The sequence below is a fragment of the Somniosus microcephalus genome, chromosome 4 (assembly GCF_052327205.1).
Source record: "Somniosus microcephalus isolate GS21.2 chromosome 4, FLI_Smic_1.0, whole genome shotgun sequence".
NCBI classification, from domain to species: Eukaryota; Metazoa; Chordata; class Chondrichthyes; order Squaliformes; family Somniosidae; genus Somniosus; species Somniosus microcephalus.
The window spans coordinates 236,488,736-236,515,956 of NC_140990.1; the positions used below are offsets into that span (position 1 = coordinate 236,488,736).

Sequence of the window (27,221 nt, forward strand, 5' to 3'; positions counted from 1 at the left end):
TGCCTAAAATTTGTTTTGGTTTACTCTTCCTTTTTCCTTTCTCCTTTCTATCCAAAATATGTTTGGTCTGTCTGGGGCATCAAGCCCATTTCTTCCACAGATTTGGTACAATTTTCTATTTCATGAACTCTGCTCAACCAGCTTGGTCTTCTGAAGATGAATAAACACAGATGAAATTTCAAAGGAGGATAAAGCACTAATTTCACTACGACCATGACTAGAATCTCCCCTCCTGCCAATAGTGTTGGGGAAAAGCATTATTTTAAAAAGAAGCATAATGTCCCTTCTAGTAAAAAGCAAGATCAAGCTTGAGCTACTGACCATTTAATTTTACTCCGTTCTGCTATAGTGTAGCGAGACTAAGCTTTAAAATTATCATTATACATCATGTCTTTCAATTTTTTTTGCATGCTTAACTTGACTTTACCTGGATCATTTGGTAAGTGTGGATTCTCTTGCAGTGTATAACTTACATTAGTTGAACACTATTACCATAGCTGCATAACCTTTATTGATGTGCTTTTTTGCCATGTTAGATGAAGTATTTCAAACCATTCTTATTTTAACTCAAACTGTAGTAATTGTACTAATATATTGTTTGCTGTATTGGTAGTTAGGAAACTAGCTGATCATGGTGTTATAATGAGTTGACGCTGACCAATAGGATTTAAAAAATAAAAGCAGTATTTTTAAATCCATATTTTGTAGTTTAACCATTAAATATGGAGATTAATCTATATTTTTCCTCTAAATTTTACAAAATTTTGGGGCTAAAATGATGAGCACTTTGGAATTAAGTGTGGTAGGTTAGGCTAAAAATAAGCCAGGAGCGAGCACTGGTAATAGTGGCTAATGCTGCTCTAGCCTCATAATTCCACTATCACAAATTGCTTCATGTTGTTTTGAATTTGTAATATCCATTCTAGCTAGTGTATACTCAAGTTCTCTTCAAAATGCTTAAAAACATTGCCAGTAGCTTACTTAAAACCTAGAGCGCGCTCCAGTTATTTCATGAATTGTAATGTTTTTAGGGATAGTAGTGGTAGGTGTTCTGCATATTCTAAGCTGTATAAATCATTTTACTTTTATGCGAATTTGACGTTTCTTTAACAAAAGTTGGATTGACATTGCACCACAAATATGATCATGCTTCAAGTAGTGTAACTTTCTACCTTAAGTTACAATGGTTAATATTATAAAGTTAGATGTTTTATTGTATTGGTGCAGCACTGCAAGTGATGGTAACACTTGACCATAGAATACTGCATTAAAGGGACACTATTTTCTACCGAACAAATCAAAATGTTGGCAATTAAATTTCTTTTTGCGGGTTTAGAATGCTGGTATATGCAGATCAAGCTAGCATGAATATTAGTTTTTTTTTTAAACTGAATATTGGAACATTTCTGATATTGGATTTAAATTTACTTAAGTTAAACTGAGTTTTGTACTTTAAAAAAAAATGTACTGTATAGAGAAAGTCCTATAGGAAAACTGCAATGTTGAGGCCTGAATAGTCCTGTTCCTTGCCTTCCAAAGTAAGCTTAATATAAAACTGGTAATTCATGAGGCAGCATTTACCCATTTTGTATCCTATTGAGTGTATCCTAGTGCTTTTCATACAATGGATACTTTGTACTATATTTTATGGAGTGTGTTGTTACATGCTTGGTTGGTCTGAGCACATTTTGGAAAAACTTGTACTTAGACTTTTGTTAAAGGCATTAAGTGGAATAAGGTTGTATTTTAAAAGGCTGGTCTGTTAAGGTTGGTTCTCTGTCAGTAAGGTTTATCTATAAAAATCCAATTTCTTAATGAAAAATGTAATCTAAAACTGCCAGTGTAAATTTTATTTTAGTTCTAAGTTGGTTTATTTTGCTGGCAGTGAAGTAATGCTATTGCATAAAATGATGAAAGGTACACCAATTTGAGAAAGGGCCATTGAGTTACTATTATGGACTTGTTATATTGCTAGTTTTGCATCAACATGATGCAAGTTCAGCTTTGCAGGGATGCAACACTGGCAGTCTAAGTTAGGAGTGAAGTTGTTGTATTGATGGTGTTTTAGCAGGTGGCTTGAAACCACCTGGAAAAGGTAGTCTCGTACTTCACTGTCTACAGTAACTCAACAACCAATGTGCAGCAAACTTTAAAAAGATCCCGAGTGGCCTGTGAATTTTTAAAACTTTAATTTAAAGCTTTTAATGTTGGCAAACAGATGACTGTTTCATCAGCCTTTCGCTAATATTAACTATTTAGTTGGCTTTTGGATGCTGGTGAATGGAGCAATGTGGTGCTGGCGGTATAACTCCACTGTATTACTCTAGCTGCAGTTCTTACTGGTATTTGTGATGTAACAGTGCCATGAATGTTAGATTACTGGGCTGTCTAAAATTGAGGATTGATGCATTTTAATACAGTTTAAGTATAAGTTGTCTAGTAAAAATATTTTTCCTCCTTTTAGCAACAGCTGTCACAACTACATAAGGAGAAGCAGGAAATTCTGAAGAATCTGGCACTTTATTATTTCACATTTGTGGATGTCATGGAATTTAAGGTAGTGATGCTGATCTATTAAATGTGCAGAATCATTTAAATTGCAGTATATAAAGGCTTTCCGAACTTTGAATTACTTCAACTCCATTGTGAATCTCTTGTGACCAAATTGCTAATGTTGAAATAATGCCTCAACTGAATGCTAATTTAGGGATTGAACATCGTACCTTCCTAATAGGCTAGGCTCAGTGGCGTGGCATAGAGCCGTTCCTTTCTGGGCTGCAGGAGAGCGGAACCTCACCATTTTTGATGAATTATTCTCCATATTTTGGGTATTCCCTTCAATGAGTAAAGACAGTCTTGCTGGTTAGTTAAGTGATTTGCAGTTCTGTTTTCTGGCCTTCCTTTCCATCAAGCTCAAACCCCCTTTTTAACAGGACCAGGACCCATGCCTCAGGGATACTTTACACGGACAAGAAGCATTAATATGTAAATCAGATTTAAGTATTGCTCACTGATTTTTTTTTCTCCTAATGTTTAATTCTCATATGATTCCCATGAGTCTGCCTTAGTCATTAAATTACCTGTCCACATGTAAGTGGTTTTTGATCCTAGCCCAATTGCTAGACAGATGGTTCGAATCGCCCCCGCCATACGAAAGTTCTATACCCGGGAATTATTATTGAGTGTAAATGAAATAAGTCACGGACAGGAATGTTTCGGTGAAAAATCAAACTTGTATTTATTTGGCCTAACATACACTGGCTAAAACATGCACTACTAAATGAAATCACTATCCCTGTGGAGAATAAAATCCAGATTACAATCCACATACATATAGTACAAAACTGGGGACTATAACGAGCAGTAATTCCCTTGTTGCTATGGTGGACTATAATTCCACCCCTATCAATGAATTACCCAGTCGCATAAACCCGTTTGCCTGGCTGAACCAAACGAAGCTCCCACCCTCGGAATAGCCCAAAAGCTTCACTTCTGAGAGACTGCTTACCCCCACACGGTCGGTTTCGATCGCTCTGCTCGTCGGCTTCTCTGGTGGTACTTGTTAGTTCGATCTTGTAGGAGCAGGGAGCGAGAGAGTGAGTGGTGGAAGAGCGTCTATCTTTATAGTAGTCCCTATCTTTTCCTGCCAATCTTTAAAATCCATTTGCTTCTGAGCATTCCGGTGCTTAATCTGTGATGAGTCATCCTCGGACCCGTGCGTATTGGATTAATGGCCCTAAGTCTGGGACATATCTTTCGGTCTTTGTTAGGGAAAAAAACTGGCTCCCTTTTGGCTGGGTGAGGCCAGTGGGTTCATTGTTCTGCTTCTCTTCTGAGATGGAGGTGAGAAGTGCTTTGCATATTAGAGTGGCTTTTCTAACCAAGTTCAATGGCCCCCTTCCTTTTTCCAGGACTGTCTGGCGAACCCATACATACTGGATGACTGATGGTCCTTTTGTCACAGCCAACTGCCATGCGCTCTCTGGAGTTTTAACAAAACCAGTCTTTCACATAATAACAGAAAATGCTGGAAAAACTCAGCAGGCCAGGCAACATCCGTGGAGAGAAATTAGAGTCAACGTTTCGGGTCAAAACCCTTTATCAAGACTAAAGAGGCACAGGGAATGAAATAGATTAAGAGGCCGGGCTGGGAGAGAACAAAAGAGAAGAGACATTAAAAGGTATTCAAAATGAGACGAGATGGTGATAGGACTAGTGGAGACAAAAGACAGCTCTAGATTAGGTGTGAAATGCACTGGCAGAATGGGAGACCGCTGCCATGTGGGAGAGGGGGGAAAAAAAGGAAAGGGGGGGTGGGGAAAGGCCAAAACAAAGGTGTGGATAAAAAAATATAAGTGAAAATGTAATAGGGGCCGAGGTTATGATCTGAAATTGTTGAACTCGATATCGAGTCCGGAAGGCTGTCAAGTTCCTAATTGGAAGATGAGGTGCTGTTCCTCGAGTTTACGTTGAGCTTCCGAGGAACAATGCAAGAGGCCGAGGACGGTGAGGTCCGAGTGGGAATGGGGCGGTGAATTAAAATGACAGACGACCTGAAGCTTTCACGTATCTGCACAGAGCGATCCCATAACAGAAAACATACCCTCAGAAAAATCCCATAAAGTCAACAAAATATTCCCGACTGAGTCCATTCTTCAGAGACTTTTGTTGGCTTTGCTCCTCTTCCTTCCATTTACCAATTGTCCACTAATCTGGTCTCTTATCCACTAGTTCCTGTCCAGCTCCTACCTTTGCTCAATGAGACCTGTGTATTACATCCATACAGCTCCTACTTCCTCTCATGAGAAAATTGGGACACACTATTGAGGGGTGGGACTATTCCAGTAACCTGTCCACTATTTAAAGAATTTGATTGGACAAGGAAGCCGTTCCAGTCATTATTGTGTATACCTATAACTACAATAGATCGAAGCGTTTGTTTATCAATCTTGCCATGTATTTGCTAATAAAACTTTATCATATTGCTAATTAGAAATTACCCAATTGGGTTGTACTGTATCTCTCTTTAGCAGAACTTTACTCTTAATTTTTCCAATGCCCTTTCACACAACTTGTGCTCTGCTGGGTTTGTGTCTCCTCCTCCTTGTGCCCTACTTGCTCTGCCCCTGTGCATTACACCACTTTTCTAGCTCCATTTCCTCATTCCTGCCTTTTGTGTTGAGCTGGATACGTCCCATTAGTTTGTTCTGGCTGCATGAGTATATTGCATTCGTCCTGGCTTGTGGCTGCGGTGCTATTTTCTGTCCGTGCATGCCCATGTCTTCTTTTCTGGGCTGGGATCATTTTGTAGTTTCCACTATCCTATCCTGCTGTTGCATAGCACATAATCAATTTCATACTCTTTTCTGCTCCCCCGGTCTTGTTATCCTTCAGAGCTCTCTGTCCCTTTCCTTTTCATTTATAAATAATATCAATAATAATGCCACTTTATTGTATAAATTGTTTCCCCGTAGGATCATGTGAGCGAACTGCTGAACGCTATTGATGCATGTCAAGTTTTTTTTGATATTGTAAGTATTTTCAGAAGTTCACAATTTTCAACAGAAGATACCAAATTTACAATATTTTTGAATTTATTTTTTTTTGCATTTTTTCCCCCTTCTTTTCCCCCCCCCACCCCCACCAGACTGTCAATTTTGATTTAACCAAAAATTACTTGGACTTGGTTGTAACCTACACAACACTAATGATAATGGTGTCTCGGATTGAAGAACGGAAGGCAATAGTAGGCCTCTACAATTATGCACATGAAATGCTGCATGGAGCTAGGTGAGTGTTAATCTGTATTTAGAATATATACATTTTGTATGGATGTAGATCACTATTTATATATTTTAGCAGTTTAGAGAACAGCTGTTAAGTAGCCTTAATACTGTGAGTAATATCTTTTAAAATATGGTTAGAATGATATGGGTTTTTAAATTACTGATCAGTACTAAATTTAATTTAAAATGCAGTGTTGATTATTTGCATGATTACTTAGGAAAGTGTTAGTCAATTTAATTATTGGTGTAAAGGCATGTTTGAATGTTGAGTTTGTCGTACTGGTATTTATTCTGTGTTTATTCTGTATTTGTATGTCTTGAATGCCATGGAATGCACACTGTCGCATTTGGCGGGAGGAAAGAATGAGAGTTTATGAAACGAGGTTATATGTATGGAATACCTTATTTATGCTGGAACTTAATGTTGCTATCCGAGCTTGATTTTTGAAAGTATGTATGCCAATGAGTGAATTTGCAATTCTTAATTTGAAACCGCTCAACTAAATATCTGTTATATGATCTGTAGGTGTTTGTTGTGTTTTGTGCGCACACAGTTTTGAAGTAACATTATCATCTGCAAAGAACATAAGAAGCAGGAGTAGGCTATTCGGCCCTGTGAGCTTACTCCACCATTCAATAAGATCCTGGCTGATCATCGACCTCAACTCCATCTTCCCACATTTATCCCAATATCCCTTAGTATCCAAAAATCTATCGATCTCTGTCTGGAATATACTCAACAACTGAGCATCCAAAGCCCTCTGGGATAGAGACTTTGAGCAAAGAAATGTCCCCTCATCTCAGTCCTAAATGGCTGACCCCTTATTCTGAGACTGTGACCCCCTAGTTCTAGACTCCACAGCCAGGGGAAACATCCTCCCAGCATCTACCCTGTCAAGCCCCTTAATAATTTTATACGTTTCATGAGATCACCTCTCATTCTTCTAAACTCTAAACTCTCCTCAAAGGACAACCCCCCCCCCCCCCCCCATATCCCAAGAATCATTCAAGTGAACCTTGTTGCACTCCCTTTTAAGGCAAGTGTATCCTTCCTTAGGTAAGGAGACCAAAATTGTACACAGTACTCCAGGTGCGATCTCACCAGGTCCCGACATAATTGCTGTGAGACTTCTTTACTCTTGTACTCCAATCCTTTTGTGATAAAGGCTACCATACTGTTTGCTTTCCTAACTGCTTGCTGTACCTGCATGTTAACATTCTGTGATTCGTGTACAAGGAGCCCCCAGGTCCTTCTGAATACCAACATAATGAAGGGGGAGAAGGCTGGCACTATTTAGTGGACCTCTAGATAAAAATAACAAAGCAGTCCTGTCCCTATTTGGTCACACTTAAAAATAAAACAAAAGCAAGTATAAAATCAAGTCAGTGCAGTTGTCTTGTATATAGGTTCAGCTAGAAGTAGTGCTTTACTAAAGTAGCATAGCAACAATCATTCAGCAAATATTGCTGTCATGGTTTTTGGATTGCCATGTGAAGAGCTGTTAAAGTAAACAAACGTGGCACAAAATTGTAATTTTGACATTCGGCACTGAGTATGCACCCCTCCGCTACAAGCACTGATTCAAACAGTATATTGTCAGCATCAAAACAAACTAACTAACTGCACAGATGGGACAGTATATTAGCACTACCTTATATCAAAGGCATCCTTGAACACTCAACAGCACTGGTTAGTCTCGAAGCTGGGTCAGCATCAGTTGCTGGCACCAGTTGCTGTTGAAAATGCATTGGCACTGATGGCCACTGAGTACTGTACAAACCAGTCTAAAAGCACAGATCCATCTAAGTATTATCAGATTAACAGAGATGGGAAATCAACAGTGATTTTAGTAGAGCCCAGAGGTATTGCTCAGACTTCCCTGGTGCCAGTTGGCACTTGATACCTTTTGGACTAGACACCATAGAATGTACAGCACAGAAAGAGGCCATTCGGCCCAACTGGTTCATGCCGGTGTTTATGCCGAGTCTCCTCCCACCCTACCTCATCTAACTCTCAACATATCCATCTCTTCCTGTCTCTTTGGCCAGAAAAAGCAGTAAACCTGAGGATTGGGAGCTGTTTAGGATTCAACAAAGGAGGACAAAGGGATTAATTAAGAAGGGGAAAATAGAGTATGAGAGTAAGCTTGCAGGGAACATAAAAACTGACTGTAAAAGCTTTTATAGATATGTGAAGAGAAAAAGATTGGTGAAGTCAAGCGTAGGTCCCTTGCAGTCAGAATCAGGGGAATTTATAATGGGGAACAAAGAAATGGCAGACCAATTAAATGCATACTTTGGTTCTGTCTTCACAAAGGAGGACACAAATAACCTCCCAAAGATGTTGGGGATCATAGGGTCTAATGAAAGGGAGGAACTGATAGAAATCAGTATTTGTAGGGAAATGGTGTTTGGGAAATTGACGGGATTGACGGCCGAGAAATCCCCAGGGCCTGATAATCTACATCCTAGGGTACTTAAGGAAGTGGCCCTAGAAATAGTAGATGCATTGCTGGTCATCTTCCAAAATTCTATAGACTCTGGAACAGTACCCATGGATTGGAGGGTAGCTAATGTAACCCCACTATTCAAAAAAGGTGGTAGAGAGAAAACGGGGAATTATAGACCGGTAAGCCTGACATCGGTAGTGGGGAAAATGCTAGAGTCCATTATAAAAGATGTAATAGCAGAGCACTTGGAAAACAGCGACGGGATCGGACAAAGTCAACATGGATTTACAAAAGGTAAATCGTGCTTGACTAATCTACTGGAATTTTTTGAGGATGTAACTGGTAAAATAGATAAGGGAGAACCAGTGGCTGTGGTGTATTTGGATTTTCAGAAGGTTTTCGATAAGGTCCCGCATAAGAGATTAGCGTGTAAAGTTAAAGCACATGGGATTGGGGGCAAGTTATTGACTTGGATAGAGAACTGGTTGGCAGAAAGAAAGCAAAGAGTTGGAATAAACGGGTCTTTTTCCGAGTGGAAGGCAGTGACTAGTGGGGTACCGCAGGGATCGGTCCTAGGACCCCAGTTATTCACAATATATATTAATGATCTAGACGAGGGAACTAGATGTAATATCTCCAGGTTTGCAGATGACACAAAGCTGAGTGGGCGTGTGTGCTGTGAGGAGGATGCCGAGAAACTCCAGTATGATTTGGATAGGTTGGGTAATTGGGCAGAAGCATGACAGATGCAATATAACGTGGATAAATGCGAGGTTATCCACTTTGGTGTCAAAAACAGGAAGGCAGATTATTATCTGAATGGCAATAGATTGGGAAAAGGGGAAGTGCAACGAGACCTGGGTGTCCTTGTGCACCAGTCGCTGAAGGTAAGCATGCAGGTGCAGCAGGCGGTTAAGAAGGCAAATGGTATGTTGGCCTTCGTAGCGAGAGGGTTCGAGTACAGGAACAAGGATGTCTTGCTGCAGTTGTACAGGGCCTTGGTGAGACCACATCTTGAGTATTGTGTGCAGCTTTGGTTGCCTTATCTGAGGAAGGATGTTCTTGCCATGGAGGGAGTGCAGCGAAGATTCACCAGGCTGATACCTGGGATGGCAGGAATGACGTATGAGGAGAGATTGGGCCGATTGGGCTTATACTCGCTGGAGTTTAGAAGAATGAGAGGGGATCTCATTGAAACTTATAACATTCTAACAGGACTAGACAGACTAGATGCAGGAAGGATGTTCCCGATGTCCGGGGAGTCCAGAACCAGGGGGTCACAGTCTAAGGATAAGGGGTAAGCCATTTAGGACAGATGAGGAATTTCTTCACCCAGAGTGGTGAACCTGTGGAATTCTCTACCACAGAAGGCAGTAGAGGCTAATTCATTAAATATATTCAAGAAGGAGTTAGATATATTAAGGCTAAAGGGATCAAGGGATATGGAGAGAAGACAGGGTACTGAATTTGGATGATCAGCCATGATCGGATTGAATGGCGGAGCAGGCTCGAGGGGACGAATGGCCTACTCCTGCTCCTATCTTCTATGTTTCTATGTATACCAACTGTAAAACACAATTTCCTGTTGAAAAAAAAAATGAGAACATATTGAAAGATGGTTGAAATGTTACTATCTTATTTAAAAACTGTGGTTAACTTGCTATTGAAAACAGCCCATATAATATTTTTCTGACAGTGATCGTGAATATCCAAGACTTGGCCAAATGATTGTAGATTATGAAAACCCACTAAAGAAAATGATGGAAGAATTTGTGCCACATAGTAAGGTAAGACAAGAGGTGACATTTTTCTTCATTAATTTTTTTTTAAAGCTGCGTTAAACTTCGGCTTCAACCTTTTTTGTTTTTAGGTGTCGATAACTATTGCATTATTTTTCTAATGCCTTTGTTGGAAGTAATCTTATTGTGTATCTTCTTCCTCCAAGTCTTTGTCAGATGCACTAATTTCACTCCAGATGGTTTATCCTCGACGGAACCTTTCAGCAGAACAATGGAGAAATGCCCAGTTATTAAGCCTAATCAGTGCTCCCAGCACCATGCTTAATCCTGCACAATCTGACACGGTAAAATAAATTATATACATCAAGCAACTGTTTTAAATAGTTTAAACCATTCTGAAACCATTTTTTTGCTTTATATGATCAGATGCCATGTGAATACCTGTCTTTGGACACTATGGAGAAATGGATTGTTTGTAAGTATTGAATGCAAGTACCTTGATGTGACTTCTACTGTACTACATAGATTCATCATATAACCTAGTAACTATACCAAAATAGTGTTTTTTCTTCAAGGCTGTGTATATAAATGGAACTCCGGCATCTCTAATATTTTGTGTCATTTTTGGAGGCCCAGGTTATATTGGGTTTCATTGTGAGTCTACATAGCACATCCTAATACTGTGCACTTTAATTATGAAATAGGACTGTAAGAAGTTGGTTCATGATTTGGCTCTTAGTTTGCTTAATTATGAGGCTTGTATTCAATGGTATTGTTGTGGGTGAAGAAACCCTTGAAATTTATAGATATGAATATTGTACATATAAAACTATTTCAATTGAAAGACTTGTTCTACAAAAGCTCACACACTCATTATCTTTGTTTAACTTTATGTATTGCATCCAATCATAATTGTACTGCAGTTTTCACAAGTCTTGTCAGAAATAAGATTTTTAGCCTGTAAAGTACATAGTTAATATTTTTTGAGTAAGGGCAGGAAAGTTTTGAGCTGATCAACTGTCAATCAAGGGAATAAACGTCTGTCTTCAAATTTGCACCCACTGTCTACATCAAGCACTCAGATCAGGCTTTATGTAGGTTTGTTGAAGGGTATTGCATCCCTGGCAATCCTGTTTCTTAAACCAGATGATGGCTCATCGGAGTGAGGTTGTACTCGATACATCTCAGCAGCTGCCTCATCTCAGCAAATGGGAGTGCCTCCTATCTTTAAAATAACTTCAGTGTGGCAAAAAATGTATGAAGACTTGTCGACCTAAATAGCACGTGTTAATCATTTAAGCTAGGATAAAATTGTATTTTAATCACTTGATATGATTAGTTAAAAGTTTCAAAATTCATATTTAGTCCAATACATTTCAAAGAATTTAAGTACTGTGTGTTGGTTGATTATACTGATTAACACAATTCTAAAGATATATAAAAATAATGTTTGCAGTATTCAGTTTCAAAGTTAAAACAATTTGATAGTGTGTCTTTTACTTTTTTAAACTTGCTGCTGCTCTGCCTTGGCCTATCACTTGAGCTTCTCAATACATAAGAATTAGGAGTAGGCCATACTGCCCTTTGAGCCTGCTCCGCCATTCAATACGATCATGGTTAATCTTCGACCTCAACTCCACTTTCCTGACCGCTCCCCATATCCCTTGATTTCCCCTAGAGTCTAAAAACCTATCTCTCGACCTTGAATATACTAAATGACTCTGCATCCATAACCCTCTGAGTGAAGAAATTCCTCCTCATCTCAGTCTTAAATGGCCAACCCCTTATCCTGAGACTATGCCCTGTAGTTCTAGACTCTCCAGCCTGGGGAAACAACCTCTCCGCATCTACCCTGTTAATCCCCCTCAGAATCTTATATGTTTCAATGAGATCACCTCTCATTCTTCTAAACTCCAAAGACTATAGGCTCAATCTCTCCTCTTAGGACAACCCTCTCATCCCAGGGATCAATCTCGTGAACCTTTACTGCAACGCCGCCAAGACATGTATGTCCTTTTTTTGAATAAGGAGACCAAAACACTGCACAGTACCCCAGGTGTGGTCTCACCAAAGCCCTGTAAAATTATAGTAAGAATTCCATACTCTTGTAATCCAACCCCCTTGCAACATGCCATTTGCCTTCCTAATTGCTTGCTGTACCTGCATGCTAACGTTGTCTTTCCTGTACGAGGACACCTAAATCTCTCTCGACACCAACATTTAAATAGCTTACCATTTAAAAAATATTCTGGCCCGTATTTTCCGACCCCTACGGGTGTGTACGAGCTGTATACACACCCGTAGGGGCCTCGCAAGTGCCGGTTTCAGGCATGCAAAGCGCACGTGCTGAAAACTGGCATTTCCAATCTGTCAAGAATTCCCTTGACAGATCCTCTGACTGCCCGGGAGAAGGGCCTCTGCGGGTGGAGAGTTCTGCTTTCTGCACAACCTCTGCCTGCTGAAAACCTTTAAAAAATCTTACGCCTGGTAAAAGCCTAAGGGCAAGGCCTGCTTTTACCAGCATAAGTTTAAAAAAAGTAAAAAAATAATTTTTTTCACTCACTTTTTAAAAAAGTATTTTAAAATTATAAATGAGTTTATTTTTAGCCCTGTAAAAAATTAAATTTTTGTTTAAAATATTTAATTTCATGTAATTTTCAATACGTGATTTAAAAAAAAAATTATTTAATGTTTTAGTGTGTTTTTTGAGTGATCTCCATTCATACTTTTGACAGGTCTTCTGGAGAGACCTGTCAAAAGTGTGAAGGGGAATTCCCTTCTTTGATTGGTCCCCCATGGCCCACGTGATCCCAGGGTCGCTTGCAAACTGCCTGCACCCCTGGGATACCTGGGCCTCTGTGTGCGCGTGCACCAGGAAAGGCCCAGGATCGGAAGTGTCGGGACCTACGAAGCCAGCAGGTAAGTTCGTAGATTTTTTTTTTTTTCCAGATCGGAGGCATCCGCACGCAGGAAGCCTCCGATCGGAAAATCCGGGCCTCTGTTTTTCTATTTTTCCTACCAAAGTGAATAACCTCAGATTAAACTCTCTCTGCCACCTCATTGCCCACCCACTTAACCTGTCTATATCCCTTTGCAAGCTCTTTGTGTCGTCCTCACAGCTTACTTTCTCACCTAGCTTTGTATCGTCAGCAAACTTGGATACATTGCACCTTTATCTAAGTCATTAACATAGATTGTAAATAGCTGAGGCCCAAGCACTGATCCTTGGCGGCACCCACTAGTTACAGCCTGCCAAGCGAAAAATGACACGTTTATCCCTACTTTCTGTTTTCTGTCCATAAACCAATCCTCTATCCATGCTAATATATCACCCCCCAACCCCATGAGTCCTTATCTTATGTAGCAATCTTTTATGTGGCACCTTATCAAATGCCTTTTGGAAATCCAAATATACTACATCGACTAGTTCCCCTTTATCTACCCTGTTAGTGACATCCTCAAATAACTCTAATAAATTTGTTAAACACTATTTCCCTTTCATAAAACCATGTTGATTCTGCCTAATCATATTGGGCTGGATTTTCTGATCGGAGGCTTCCAGCGTGTTGATGCCTCCAATCTGGAAAAATCCACGCACTTACCTGCTGGCTCCAGGTCCCGAGACATCCGATCCTGGTCCGCGCGCGCAGAGGCCCAGGTATCCCAGGGGCACATAGAAACATAGAAGATAGGAGCAGGAGTAGGCCATTTGGCCCTTCGAGCCTGCTCCGCCATTCAATGTGATCATGGCTGATCATCCAAATTCAGTACCCTGTCCCTGCCTTTTCCCCATATCCCTTGATCCCTTCAGCCTCAAGAAACATATCCAACTCTTTCTTGAATATAGTTAATGAACTGGCCTCCACCGCCCTCTGTGGCAGAGAATTCCACAGGTTCACCACTCTCTGGGTGAGGAAATTCCTCCTCATTTCAGTCCTAAATGGCTTACCCCTTATCCTTGGACTATGACCCCTGGTTCTGGACTCCCCGGCCATCAGAAACGTCCTTCCTGCATCTAGTCTGTCCAGACCTGACAGAATTTTATAGGTTTCGATGAGATCCCCTCTCAATCTTCTAAACTCCAGTGAGTATAAGTCCAATCGACACAATCTCTCCTCATACGTCATTCCTGCCATCCCAGGTATCAGCCTGGTGAATCTTCGCTGCACTCCTTCCATGGCAAGAATGTCCTTCCTCAGGTAAGGTGACCAAAACTGCACACAATACTCAAGGTGTGGTCTCACCAAGGCCCTGTACAACTGTAGCAAGACATCCTTGTTCCTGTACTCGAACCCTCTTGCTACGAAGGCCAACATACCATTTGCCGCCTTAACCGCCTGCTGCACCTGCATGCTTACCTTCAGCGACTGGTGCACAAGGACACCCAGGTCTCTGCACTTCCCCTTCTCCCAATCTATTGCCATTCAAATAATAATCTGCCTTCCTGTTTTTGCCACCAAAGTGGATAACCTCACATTTATCCACATTATAGTGCATTTGCCATGTTTCTGCCCAATCACCCAACCTGTCCAAATCGTACTGGAGTTTCCCGACATCATCCTCGCAGCTTACCCTCCCGCCCAGCTTTGTGTCGTCTGCAAATTTGGAGATATTACATCCAATTCCCTCGTCCAGATCATTAATATATATTGTGAACAGCTGGGGTCCTCGGACCGATCCTTGCGGTACCCCACTAGTCACTGCCTGCCACTCGGAAAACGACCCGTTTATTCCAACTCTTTGCTTTCTGTCCGCCAACCAGTTCTCTATCCAAGTCAATACCTTGCCCCCAATCCCATGTGCCTTAATTTTGCAATCTAATCTCTTGTGTGGGACCTTATCGAAAGCCTTCTGAAAGTCCAAATACACCACATCCACTGGTTCTCCCTTATCTATTTTGCCAGTTACATCCTCAAAAAATTCCAGTAGATTAGTCAAGCATGATTTACCTTTTGTAAATCCATGTTGACTTTGTCTGATCCTGTCACTGCTTTCCAAGTGCTCTGCTATTACATCTTTTATAATAGACTCTAGCATTTTCCCCACTACCGATGTCAGGCTTACCGGTCTATAATTCCCCGCTTTTTCTCTACCACCTTTTTTGAATAGTGGGGTAACATTAGCTACCCTCCGATCCATGGGTACCGTTCCAGAGTCTATATCGAGTTCTGGAAGATGATCAGTAATGCATCTACTATCTCTAGGGCCACTTCCTTAAGTACCCAGGGATGTAGACCATCAGGCCCTGGGGATTTATCGGCCTTCAGTCCCATCAATTTTCCTAACACCATTTTCCTACAAATACTGATTTCTTTCAGTTCCTTGCTTTCATCAGACCCTATGTTCCCCGGCACCTCTGGGAGGTTATTTGTGTACTCCTTTGTGAAGACAGAAGCAAAGTATGCATTTAGTTGGTCTGCCATTTCCTTGTTTCCCATTATAAATTCCCCTGATTCTGACTAAGGGACACGTGGTTCGCAAGCTTCCCTGGGATCATGTGGGCCATGGGGAACCAGTCAAAGAAGGGAATCCCCCTTCACACTTGACAGGTCTCTACGCATAGACCTGTCAAAAGTATGAATGGGGGATCATTTAAACAGTTAAACATAAATTTTTTTTTTTTAAATCACTTATTTAAAATTAGTTAAGATTACATTAAATTAAATATTTTAAACAATTTTAATTTATTGAGAAAAATAATTAGGGGCTAAACATAAACTTTTTAAAAAGTATTTTAAAATTATAAATGAGTGAAAATGTTTCTATATTTTTAAACTCTTATGCTGGTAAAAGCAGGCCTTACGCCTGCTTTTACCAGGCGTAAGATTTTTAAAGGTTTCAGCGGGCGGAGGTTGTGTAGAAAGCGGAACTCTGCCCGCAGAGACCCTTCTCCTGGGCAGGTGGATGATCTGTCGAGAGGATTCTTGACAGATCGGAAATGCCGGGTTTTAGCGCATGCGCTTTGCTTGCCTGAAACCGGCACTTGCGAGGCTCCTATGGGTGCATACACACCTCGTACGCACCCGTGGGGGTTGGAAAATCCGGCCCATTATGATATTCTAAGTGCACTGTTACCACTCCCTTAATAGATTCCAGCATTTTCCCAACGACTGATGTCAGGCTAACTGGCCTGTAGTTCCTTGTTTTCTCTCCCTCCTTTCTTGAACAGCGGGGTTATATTTGCTACCTTCCAATCCGCTGGGACTGTTCTAGAATCTAGGGAATTTTGGAAGATCAGAACCAATGCATCCACTATCTCTGCAGCTACCTCTTAGAACCCTAGGATGTAGGCCATCAGGTTCAGGGATAGAAACGTAGAAACATAAAAGATAGGAGCAGGAGTAGGCCATTCGGCCCCTCGAGCCTGTTCCGCCATTCAATGCGATCATGGTTGATCATCCAAATTCAGCACCCTGTCCCTGCTTTCTCCCCATCTCCCTTGATCCCCTTAGTCTTAAGAAATATATCTAACTCCTTCTTGAATATATTTAATGAATTGGCCTGAACTGCCTTCTGTGGTAGAGAATTCCACAGGTTCACCACTCTCTGGGTGAAGAAATTCCTCCTCATCTCAGTCCTAAATGGCTTACCCCTTCTCCTTAGACTGTGACCCCTGGTTCTGGACTCCCCTGCCATCGGGAACAGCCTTCCTGCATCTAGTCTGTCTAGTCCTGTTAGAATTTTATAAGTTTCAATGAGATCCCCTCTCATTCTTCTAAACTCTAGCGAATATAAGCCTAATCGACCCAATCTCTCTCCATACGTCATTCCTGCCATCCCAGATATCAGTCTGGTGAATCTTCGCTGCACTCCCTCCATGGCAAGAACATCCTTCCTCAGATAAGGCGACCAAAACTGCATACAATACTTGAGATGTGGTCTCACCAAGGTCCTGTACAACTGCAGCAAGACACCCTTGCTCCTGTACTCTAATCCTCTCGCTATGAAGACCAGCATACCATTTGCTGCCTTAACCGCCTGCTGCACCTGCATGCTTACCTTCAGCGACTGGTGCACAAGGACACCCAGGTCTCGTTGCACTTCCTCTTTTCCCAATCTATTGCCGTTCAGATAATCTGCCTTTCTGTTTTTGCCACCAAAGTGGATAACCTCGCATTTATCCACATTATACTGCATCTGCCATGCATCTGCCCAATCGCCCAACCTGTCCAAATCGTACTGGAGTTTCTCTGCATCCTCCTCACAGCGCACACGCCCACCCAGCTTTGTGTCGTCTGGAAACTTGGAGATATTACATCTAGTTCCCTCGTCTAGATCATTAATATATATTGTGAATAACTGGGGTCCTAGGACTGATCCCTGCGGTACCCCATTAGTCACTGCCTGCCACTTGGAAAAAGACCCGTTTATTCCAACTCTTTGCTTCCTGTCTGCCAACCAGTTTTCTATCCAAGTCAGTACCTTACCCTCAATCCCATGTGCTTTAACTTTGCACGCCAGTCTCTTATGCGGGACCTTATCGAAAGCCTTCTGAATGTCCAAATACACCACATCCACTGGTTCTCCCTTATCTATTCTACCAGTTACATCCTCAAAAAAAATTCCAGTAGATTAGTCAAGCATGATTTACCTTTTGTAAATCCATGTTGACTTTGTCCGATCCTGTCACTGTTTTCCAAGTGCTCTGCTATTACATCGTTTATAATGGACTCTAGCATTTTCCCCACTACCGATGTCAGGCTTACCGGTCTATAATTCCCTGTTTTTTCTCTACCACCATTTTTAAATAGTGGGGTTACATTAGCTACCCTTCAATCCATGAGAACTGTTCCAGAGTCTATAGAATTTTGGAAGATGACCAGCAATGCATCTACTATTTCTAGGGCCACTTGTTTAAGTACCCTAGGATGTAGATTATCAGGCCCTGGAGATTTCTCGGCCTTCAATCCCATCAATTTCCCTAACACCATTTCCCTACAAATACTGATTTCTTTCAGTTCCACCCTTTCATCAGGCCCTATGTTCCCCGACATCTCTGGGAGGTTATTTGTGTCCTCCTTTGTGAAGACGGAAGCAAAGTATGTATTTAATTGGTCTGCCATGTCTTTGTTCCCCATTATAAATTCCCCTGATTCTGACTGCAAGGGACCTATGCTTGACTTTACCAATCTTTTTCTCTTCACATATCTATAGAAGCTTTTACAGTCAGTTTTTATGTTCCCTGTAAGCTTGCTCTCTCATACTCTATTTTCCGCCTCTTAATTAATCCCTTTGTCCTCCTTTGCTGAATCCTAAACTGCTCCCAATCCTCAGGTTTGCTGCTTTTTCTGGCCAATTTATATGTCCTCTCCTTGGATCTTATGCTATCCCTAATTTCCCTTGTTAGCCAATGTTGAGTCACCTTTTTTGTTTTATTTTTATGCCAAACAGGGATGAACAAATTCTGTAGTTCACCCATGCGATCTTTAAATTTTTGCCATTGCCTATTCACTGTCAACCCTTTAAGTAACATTCCCCAATCCATCCTAGCCAACTCGTGCCTCATGCCATCATAGTTTCCTTGATTTAAATTCAGTACACAAGCCTCTGAATTAACTACTTCACTCTCCATCTTAATGAAGAATTCTATCATATTATGATCGCTCCTCCCCAAGGGGCCTTGCACAACAAGATTGCTAATCCTTTCTCATTACATAATACCCAGTCTAAGATGGCCTGATCTCTAGTTGGTTCCTCGACATATTGGTCCAGGAAACCATCCCGTATACACTCTAGGAATTCCTCTTCCACAGTGTTGTTACTAATTTGGTTAGCCCAATCTATATGTAGATTAAAGTCACCCACGATAACTGCTGTGCCCTTATTGCACGTGTCTCTAATTTTCCATTTAATGCCATCCCCAACCTTAGCATTACTGTTTGGGGGTCTGTATACAACTCCCACTAACGTTTTCTGCCCCTTGGTATTTCTCAGCTCTGCCCATACAGATTCCACATCATCAGAGCTAATATCCTTCCTTACTATTGTGTTAATCTCTTTAACCAGCAATGCTACCCCACTGCCTTTTTCCTTTTGCCTGTCCTTCCTGAATATTGAATACCCCTGGATGTTGAATTCTCAGCCTTGGTTACCCTGGAACCATGTCTCCGTAATCCCAATTATATCATATCTGTTTACATCTATTTGCGCAGCTAATTCATCCACCTTATTACGAATGCTCCTCGCATTAAGACACAAAGCCTTCAGGCTTGTTTTTTTAACACTCTTAGACCTTTTAGAATTATTGTTTACTGTGGCCATGTTTGATTTACACCCTTGATTTCTCTGACTTCCACTTTTGCTTTTCTCCATCCTGTCTTTTGCGTCTATCCTTGCTTCCCTTTCCTCTGTCTCCCTCCACAGGTTCCCAACCCCCTGCCATTTTAGTTTAAACCCTCCCCAACAGCACTAGCAAACACTCCCCCTAGGACATTGGTCCCAGTCCTGCCCAGGTGCAAACTGTCCAGTTTGTACTGGTCCCACCTCCCCCAGAACCGGTTCCAATGTCCCAGGAATTTGAATCCCTCCCCCTTGCACCATTCTTCTAGCCACATATTCATCTGAAATATCCTTCTATTTCTACTCTGACTAGCACGGGGCACTGGTAGCAATCCTGAGATTACTACCATTGGGGTCCTATTTTTTAATTTACCTCCTAACTCCCCATATTCATCTTTTAGGACCTCATCCCATTTTTTACCTATATCGTTGGTACCTATATGCACCACGACAACTGGCTGTTCACCCTCCCCCTCCAGAATGCCCTGCAGCCGCTCCGAGACATCCTTGACCCTTGCACCAGGGAGGCAACATACCATCCTGGAGTCTTGTTTGCGGCCGCAGAAACGCCTGTCTATTCCCCTTGCAAAAGAATCCCCTATCACTATAGCTCTCCCACTCTTTTTCTTCCCGTCCCGTGCAGCAGAACCACCCATGGTGCCAGGAAGTTGGTTGCTGCTGCCTTCCTCCGATAAGCCATCCTCCCCAACAATATTCAAAGTGGTATATCTGTTTGAGAGGGGGATGGCCACAGGGGACCCCTGCACTACCTGCCTGCACCTACTACTCTGCCTGGCGGTCACCCATTCCCTTCCTGCCTGTGCAGCCTTTACTTGCAGTGTGACCAACTGATTAAACGTGATATCCACGACGTCCTCAGCATCGCGAATGCTCCAGTATGTATCCATTCGCAGCTCCAGCGCCGCAATGCAGTCTGCCAGTAGCTGCAGCTGGATACAGTTCCTGCATACATGGTCGTCGGACACAGGAAGTGTCCCTGATTTCCCACATAGTGCAGGAGGAGCATGCCACGGGGCTGAGCTTTGCTGCCATGACATACCCTTTAATTAATTTAAATTAAATCAATACCACCAATTATACTACAATTAAATGATATACTCAAGGGCCCTTGTTTCCTAGCACTCTCGTTACACAACAGAGACCTTAGAAACTATAACCACAAAATTAAGACCTTCTAAACTTTATAAACTATGAGCCTTAACTGTCAAACTATAGAGTATAAATACTCACCTGGCTGTACTCAGCCAATCAGCTGCATCCTCCTGCCCACGTCACGTTTTGAATTGTGACGCGGCTGTGGAACGCCGCCGCCGGTATGTGAGATTGGTATGCCTCTGTTTATAAAAAAAAAAAAAAAAAGCTTGCGAAATGAATTTAAATACTCACTGAAACTCCGCTCTCACCACTCCCGATACTGGCCTGTCGGCTTTTAGTCCCAGTAGTTTTTCGAGTACTTTTTCTCTACTTGAATTACTTTAAGTTCCTCACTCTTATTAGCCCCATGGTTTCCCCACTATTTTTTGGTATGCTTTTGTTGTCTTCTGTGAAGACAGATACAAAATATTTGATTAAAGTCTCTGCCATTTCTTTACTCCACATTATAATTTCATCTGTCTCCGCCTCTAAGGGACCAATGCTTACTTTTGCTGCTACTCTCCCTTTTTACATACCTGTAGAAGCCCTTACAATCTGTTTTTATATTTCTTGTTAGTTTACTCTCATTTTATTTTCTCCCTTTTTTATCAATTTTTTGGTCATCCTTTGCTGGTTTCTAAAGCTCTCCCTCCGGCTTACTACTATTCTTCGCAACATTATAAGCCTCTTAATCTAATACTATCCTTAACTTCTTTAGCCACGGATCGATCACTGTTCCCGTGGAGTTTGTATTTCTCAGTGGAATATATATTCATTGAGAATTTTGGAATATTTCTTTAAATGTTTGCCACTGCTTATCTACCATCATACCTTTTTAAGCTGATTTTTCCAATCTACCTTGGCTAACTTGCCCCTCTTGCCTATGTAATTGGCTTTATTGAAGTTTAAGACTCTTGTTTCCAACTGAAGTATTTCACACTCAAACTCAATGTTAAATTTTGTCATATTGTGATCACTCTTCCCCAGAGGATCCTTTACTATGAGATTATTAATTAACCCTGTCTCATTACACAATACAAGATCTAAAATAGCTTGTTTCCTGGTTGGTTCCATGACGTATTGTTCTGGGCAACTGTCTCGAATACATTCCATGAACTAGTCCTCCAGTCTAGCTTTGCCAAGCTGATTTGCCCAGTCTATATGAAGATTGAAGTCCCCCATGATTGTTGTATTACCTTTGTTACAAGCTCCTGTTATTTGTTGATTAATACTCTGCAATGGTATAGCTACAGTTTGGGGGGTCTATAAACTACTCCCACCAGTGTTTTCTGCCCCTTGTTATTTCTTACTGCCTCCCATACTGATTTTACTTCCTGATCTTCTGAGCCGAGATCCTTTCTCACTACTGTTCTTATGTCATTCTTTATTATCAGGCAAACCCCCTCCTTTTCCATTCTGCCTGTCTTTTCTAAACTTCAAGTACCCTGGAATATTCAGTTCCCAACCTTGGTCACCTTGCAACCACGTCTCTGTAATGCCTATTAGATCAAAGCCATTTATCTCTATTTGTGCCACTAATTCGTCTATCTTGTTACGAATGCTTCATCCATTCAGATAAAGAGCCTTTAATTTTAACTTTTTACCATTATTCCTTGCTTTCACCTTATTCGCTGATGCACTTTTACCGTTGACCTCTCTGTCACTTCCTGTCACACTCTGCTTATTTTTACTCTCATCGCTACACTGCTCCATTGCCTTTACTTTTCTCTTTAGATTTCTAAATTTCCCCTCACCTGACCCCCCTCCCCCCTTTTTAGGTTAAAGCCCTATCTACAGCCCCAGTTATTCGATTCGCCAGGACACTGGTTTAAGTGGCGACCGTCCCAACAGAACAGCTTTCTTTTTCCCTAGTACTGGTGGCAGACCCCATGATTACAAACCCCTTCCTCCCACACCACTCTTTGAGCCACGTATTTACCTCTCTGATCTGCTTGTCCCTATGCCAATTTGCACGCAGCTCAGGTAACAATCCAGAGATTATTACCTTTTTGAGGTTCTGCTTTTTAATTTGGACCCTAGCTCCTCAAACTCTCTCAGCAGAACCTCATTCTTAGTTCTACCTATGTCGTTGGTTCCTATGTGGACCACGGCAAGTGGATCTCACCCCTCTTTTTCCCACCCCTCCCACTCCAAATTCTTCTCCAGCCGCGAGGCGATATCCTTAACCCTGGCACCAGGCAGGCAACACAGCCTTTGAAACTTCCGGTTGCGGCTGCAGAGAACAGTACCTATCCCCCTGACTATACTGTCCCCTACCACTACAATATTCCTTTTCACTCCCACTTGAATGGCCTCCTGTACCACGGTGCTGTTGTCAGTTTGCTCATCCACCCTGCAGATTTTGCCCTCATTCACACAGCTAAGGACAAAGGCCGAGGCACCTCCAGCACTGCACCTGGGGTCCCCTTACTGCCTGAGTTTCAGTCACGCCCTCCTGTCCCTGACCACTAGCCAGACCTGTACCACTACCTAACTTAAGGGGTCTGACTGCCTCCTGGATCAACGTGTCCAGATAACTCTTCCCTGTCCCTGCAGTGTCTGCACCTTGGACTCTAGCTCATCAACTCTGAGCTGAAGTTCCTCAAGATGCAGACACTTACTGCAGACATGGTCGTCCGGGATCACGGTGATTTCCACAAACTCCCACATGCTGCTGTTGCGGCACACCTATTGCACTGCCATCCCTTTATAACCTTGTTTATTTGTTTAGTTAGTTAAAATTTATGTATTTAATTAACTTAGCTTGTAGTTTAGTTTTTAGCTAATTACAAGATCTAGTTTAAGCTATAGGTTGATTAACGTCAATATTTACCTGCAACACAAAGCACTCCAAGTATTGGAGGCAAAAAGCAGCACCTCCTTCCCCCTCTGCTCCAAATTCCCACTCTCTCCAAGTTTCCAAGTTTAATGCTTTGTTTAGAAGCACTCTGTTTAAGATCACTCTGTGCAGACCACAGTTGCCTTGGCCTATTAACTGGGCTTCATTATCTGCATACTTGCTTAGGCACAACAATTTTCATGGGAAGGTGAGACAAGTGAACCACACTGTAAGAAGCAGCAATGGGAGCACATTGATTAGCTGTTCAGGGGGAAATTGGAGAGACAATGTAAGGAGAGAGAGGAAAAGGACATAATCAAGGGTTTTTTCTACATGGATCACCTCATATGCAGTTTTCTGTTCAAATTATTTGTCAGCTATAGAATCATAACTCAAAAGATTTGAGAAGAAATAGAATGTAAGCCAAGCCATACATAGAGACTCCTCCACTCCCCCCCGAGCAGCTGGTTATTCCAGCGGTATCTCCGTTATCTATCAATTCCACTATCTGCTAGGGAAGGCGGGGCTGGGTGGGTGGGTTATCCTTTTCATTGGGGTGAATAATTGATGTCTTGCCTCAATAATTAAAAAAGTAGTATTTCAGTTGGTGATAAAGCGGATGGCCTTGATTTACATTGTAGTGCAAAATATTTCTCGAAGTATGAAACATTTTGATATTTAGTTCATGCAAATGTGATATAAGGACATGTTTTTACCTTTTTTTATTAGTTGGCTTTATCCTGTGCCATGGAAACCTGAACTCCGATACAGCAGCTCTGAACTTGTGGAAGATTGCCCTGCAGAGCAGCTCCTGTCTTGCCCTCTTCAGAGATGAAGTCTTCCATGTTCACAAAGTTGCAGAAGATTTGTTCATGAACATAAAAGGGTAATTTATTTCTTTGAATTTGGTAATTGTACAAAAATTAATGCACCAGTAGAGCATTAATGTATAATTTGTGACGGGTACTAAAGCAAGTGTTACCAAACTAATCGAGCAGTATTCTATTGGAATACACATTGCATAAAAAGCATTTTGTTGCCCGTACAGTATGTACAATATTGAAAACAAAGATCCTGAGATTATGCTATTTTATTGTGTTGCTTGACAACAGTGAATGGTGTTCCAGGTGTGTATTGTGACGTGTACTGTTTAACAAATGTTTGGGGGGGTGGAGGCAGAAGTATTTGAAAAAGGAATCTGGATTGTTTAATTATCTTTGATAAACATGTTTCAAGATAATTTAATTGTAAAATTGCTGTGTTTTACAGTGGTGAGAACAAATTGTAAGTAGTTATACAGCTGTATTCCCCATAAATCTTGGTTTATAAGTATTCCCCAAAGTTTGCTCATCCTATCAAAATTCTAGTCAATATTTTTATGTCTTGGATATTTATTTAAAAGCATATTTATTAGTGATATGTATTTGTTTATATAGATAAGCATTAACTGATGTGTAGTCATATTTGCTTCAAAATTGTTAGGGTGGGCTGAAGAAGTCGGAAGTTGTTGCTTCTGTACTACCCAATTCTCTTAAATTGCTTACAAATTTTGCTACTTTAGATACTACAGTATCCATGTCTGCTCCAAAGATTTTCTTTCTAATTCTTGAAGTTACTTCAATAATTTTTAAGGAAAATCCAGTAAAACTTCACACAGCATATCTCCCAAATGGCCTAGGAGACGAATACATTTGGAATCATTATGCAGACATAATTGTAAATAGCTGGGGCTCATTGGACTACCCGTGAAAATAAGATAAACTTGCATAAAAGATAAAATTCAGTCTTTTTTTAAATCTTGTGGTGCTTTATGGTTTACATTTCCAAAATAAACACATGATGAAATTATGAAGTTGAAACAAATATGGGGCTGGTTTTAAAATTACCTTTAGTTACCAAGAAATATTAATTCCTATTCTCTTCCTAATACCATACTGAATACTGATTTTGTACCTCTTAAAATTTGATTACATGTTTTTAAAAATGCACTTTTTCTTCCCCAAACAAATGGATCGCCAAATCGTTCAGTACTTCTTTTCAGCCTTTACAAATGTAAATTTCATTGTGCTTATTTTGGGTTTACAAGTACTTTGAATTTCAATCAAAATCCACAATGGTGATCAATTAAGCTTCTACTTCATTTTTTCACAGCTACAACAAACGTATAGCTGATATACGTGAATGCAGAGAGACGGCATTATCACACGCGTAAGTACACCTAAAGTTTGCAGTTGATTTTGAAGGTGTTTAAAACTTTAATACCAAAAAAGGAAATGATACAATATCAAAAAAGGCCCAAGTATCTGGCCCAAAGTAATCAAACAGAGGAATAAAAATACATTTCATGAATTTCATAATTTCTCTCCACGGATGTTGCCTGGCCTGCTGAGTTTTTTCAGCTTTTTCTGTTATTTTACATTTCATGAATGTTTGCCATGGTATTGGACATACATTTTCCAGTTCAATGTGGATGTTTGTAAACCCACCATGTGTGCTTAACAGGACCCCCTTCTGCCCTTTTGAAAATTGAGACTAGCAATTGGCCTATGACAAACATAAGTGAGTTGTGTGACACCTAGAATTATAGAATGCTACAGCACAGAAACAGGCCGTTCAGCCCACCAAATTTGTGCTGATGATTTTTTTCCACAAGAGCCACCTTGTCCAATGCCAATATTCATTTTGCTCCCAGTAACCTTTATAATCTTTTCAAACAGCTGCCAAATTCCCCTTTTGAAGTACTTGGGGACTGTGCTTCAGCAACAGTTTGTGGTAGAAAATTCCAATTCTAACCAACCTCTACTTTAAAAAAAATTAAAATAAAATAAGAATAATAACCTTCCCTTTAATTCTTTTTGTTATTATCTTGAATATGTATTGTCTCGTTACCATCTGGCCAACAAGTGGAAATAATTTATCACCATTTACTCTAACCCTTCACAATTTTGAAGATATCTACCACATCAAAAAAAAAGGGATTTGCTAACGGCCCCTCTGTTAGGATTTGATCCAATTGGCTCATTGGTGTTCTCCGCTCAAGACTTAATTGGGGTAGACAGCATAGCTGCACGTGCTTTGCACAATCACTCTTAACGAGTGGAGGACACGGGAGTGATTCAATAAATATTCAGAGTTTGAGGTGTCATGAAATAGACCTGTGGTCAACCATCTTCCATTATTGATGTCCAAGGATAAAAAGTTATTATCGTAACCCCTAGAGGATTTTAAAATTAATTATAAAATGACTGGTTCATCGCATTGTATCATTTGGGAATAATAATGCTACTTTTTAATCTATTTGGAGATAACCACAGACCTAATTAACAGATCTGAAATTATTTGATTAGCATTTATTTTACCAACAGTATTTAAGAAAAAGAAAAATTTGGTTTTCCTGAGCAAGACTGATTAGTACAATTGGTGTTGAACTAAATAGGGATGGAATGGAATTAAATGCAATGTGATTTGGTTTTATGGATGGAGAAGGTCACGGTGATGACATACGCAAAAGGTGTACAAAAGATTAGCTCTAAGTGTAAAGGACACTATATGCCTTGGACTGATGCCTAAACTGCCAAGCACCTTTCTTCCAAACGACAGTACAGCTACCCAAAGTGGAACAGTTTTTTCGTTGCAGAAAATGTTTTTTATGCATTAACACCGACAGAGATATTGTGCTAGTAAATTAACCAATACATAAAAACGCAAATTGGTTGGCCCGATGGACTCCCTAGGGTACAACAACAACTTGTATTTATATAGCGCCTTTAATGTAGTAAAACATCCAAAGCTGCACAAGAGTATTTTAAGACAAAAATTTGACACCGATCTTCCACATAAGGATAAATTAGGGCAGGTGACCAAAAGCTTGGTCAAAGAGGTAGGTTTTAAGGAGCCTAATTTAATATTCATGAAAGTGTGTGTGTGTGTTCCCTTTTTTTTATTTTTCTTGTCTACCTGTGGGGAATTCTCC

General features: G+C 40.8%; 1 protein-coding gene across 8 annotated transcripts in view; it reads left to right on the forward strand.

The window, feature by feature from the left end:
• nckap1 (NCK-associated protein 1) overlaps window positions 1-27,221 on the forward strand; it is a 247,554-nt gene that overhangs the window by 68,395 nt on the left and 151,938 nt on the right. For 5 of the 8 annotated variants that reach the window (XM_085985938.1, XM_085985933.1, XM_085985931.1 and 2 more), the window contains 8 exons: window positions 2,465-2,557; window positions 5,475-5,531; window positions 5,648-5,790; window positions 9,933-10,023; window positions 10,182-10,319; window positions 10,402-10,450; window positions 23,978-24,134; window positions 25,400-25,456. In XM_085985938.1, the coding sequence (XP_085842064.1) occupies window positions 2,465-2,557; window positions 5,475-5,531; window positions 5,648-5,790; window positions 9,933-10,023; window positions 10,182-10,319; window positions 10,402-10,450; window positions 23,978-24,134; window positions 25,400-25,456 (785 nt within the window). Of the gene's footprint in view, window positions 1-2,464; window positions 2,558-5,474; window positions 5,532-5,647; window positions 5,791-6,218; window positions 6,237-9,932; window positions 10,024-10,181; window positions 10,320-10,401; window positions 10,451-23,977; window positions 24,135-25,399; window positions 25,457-27,221 lie in introns of those variants that run through there. The other 3 variants (XM_085985932.1, XM_085985936.1, XM_085985939.1) reach the window with 2 other exon arrangements.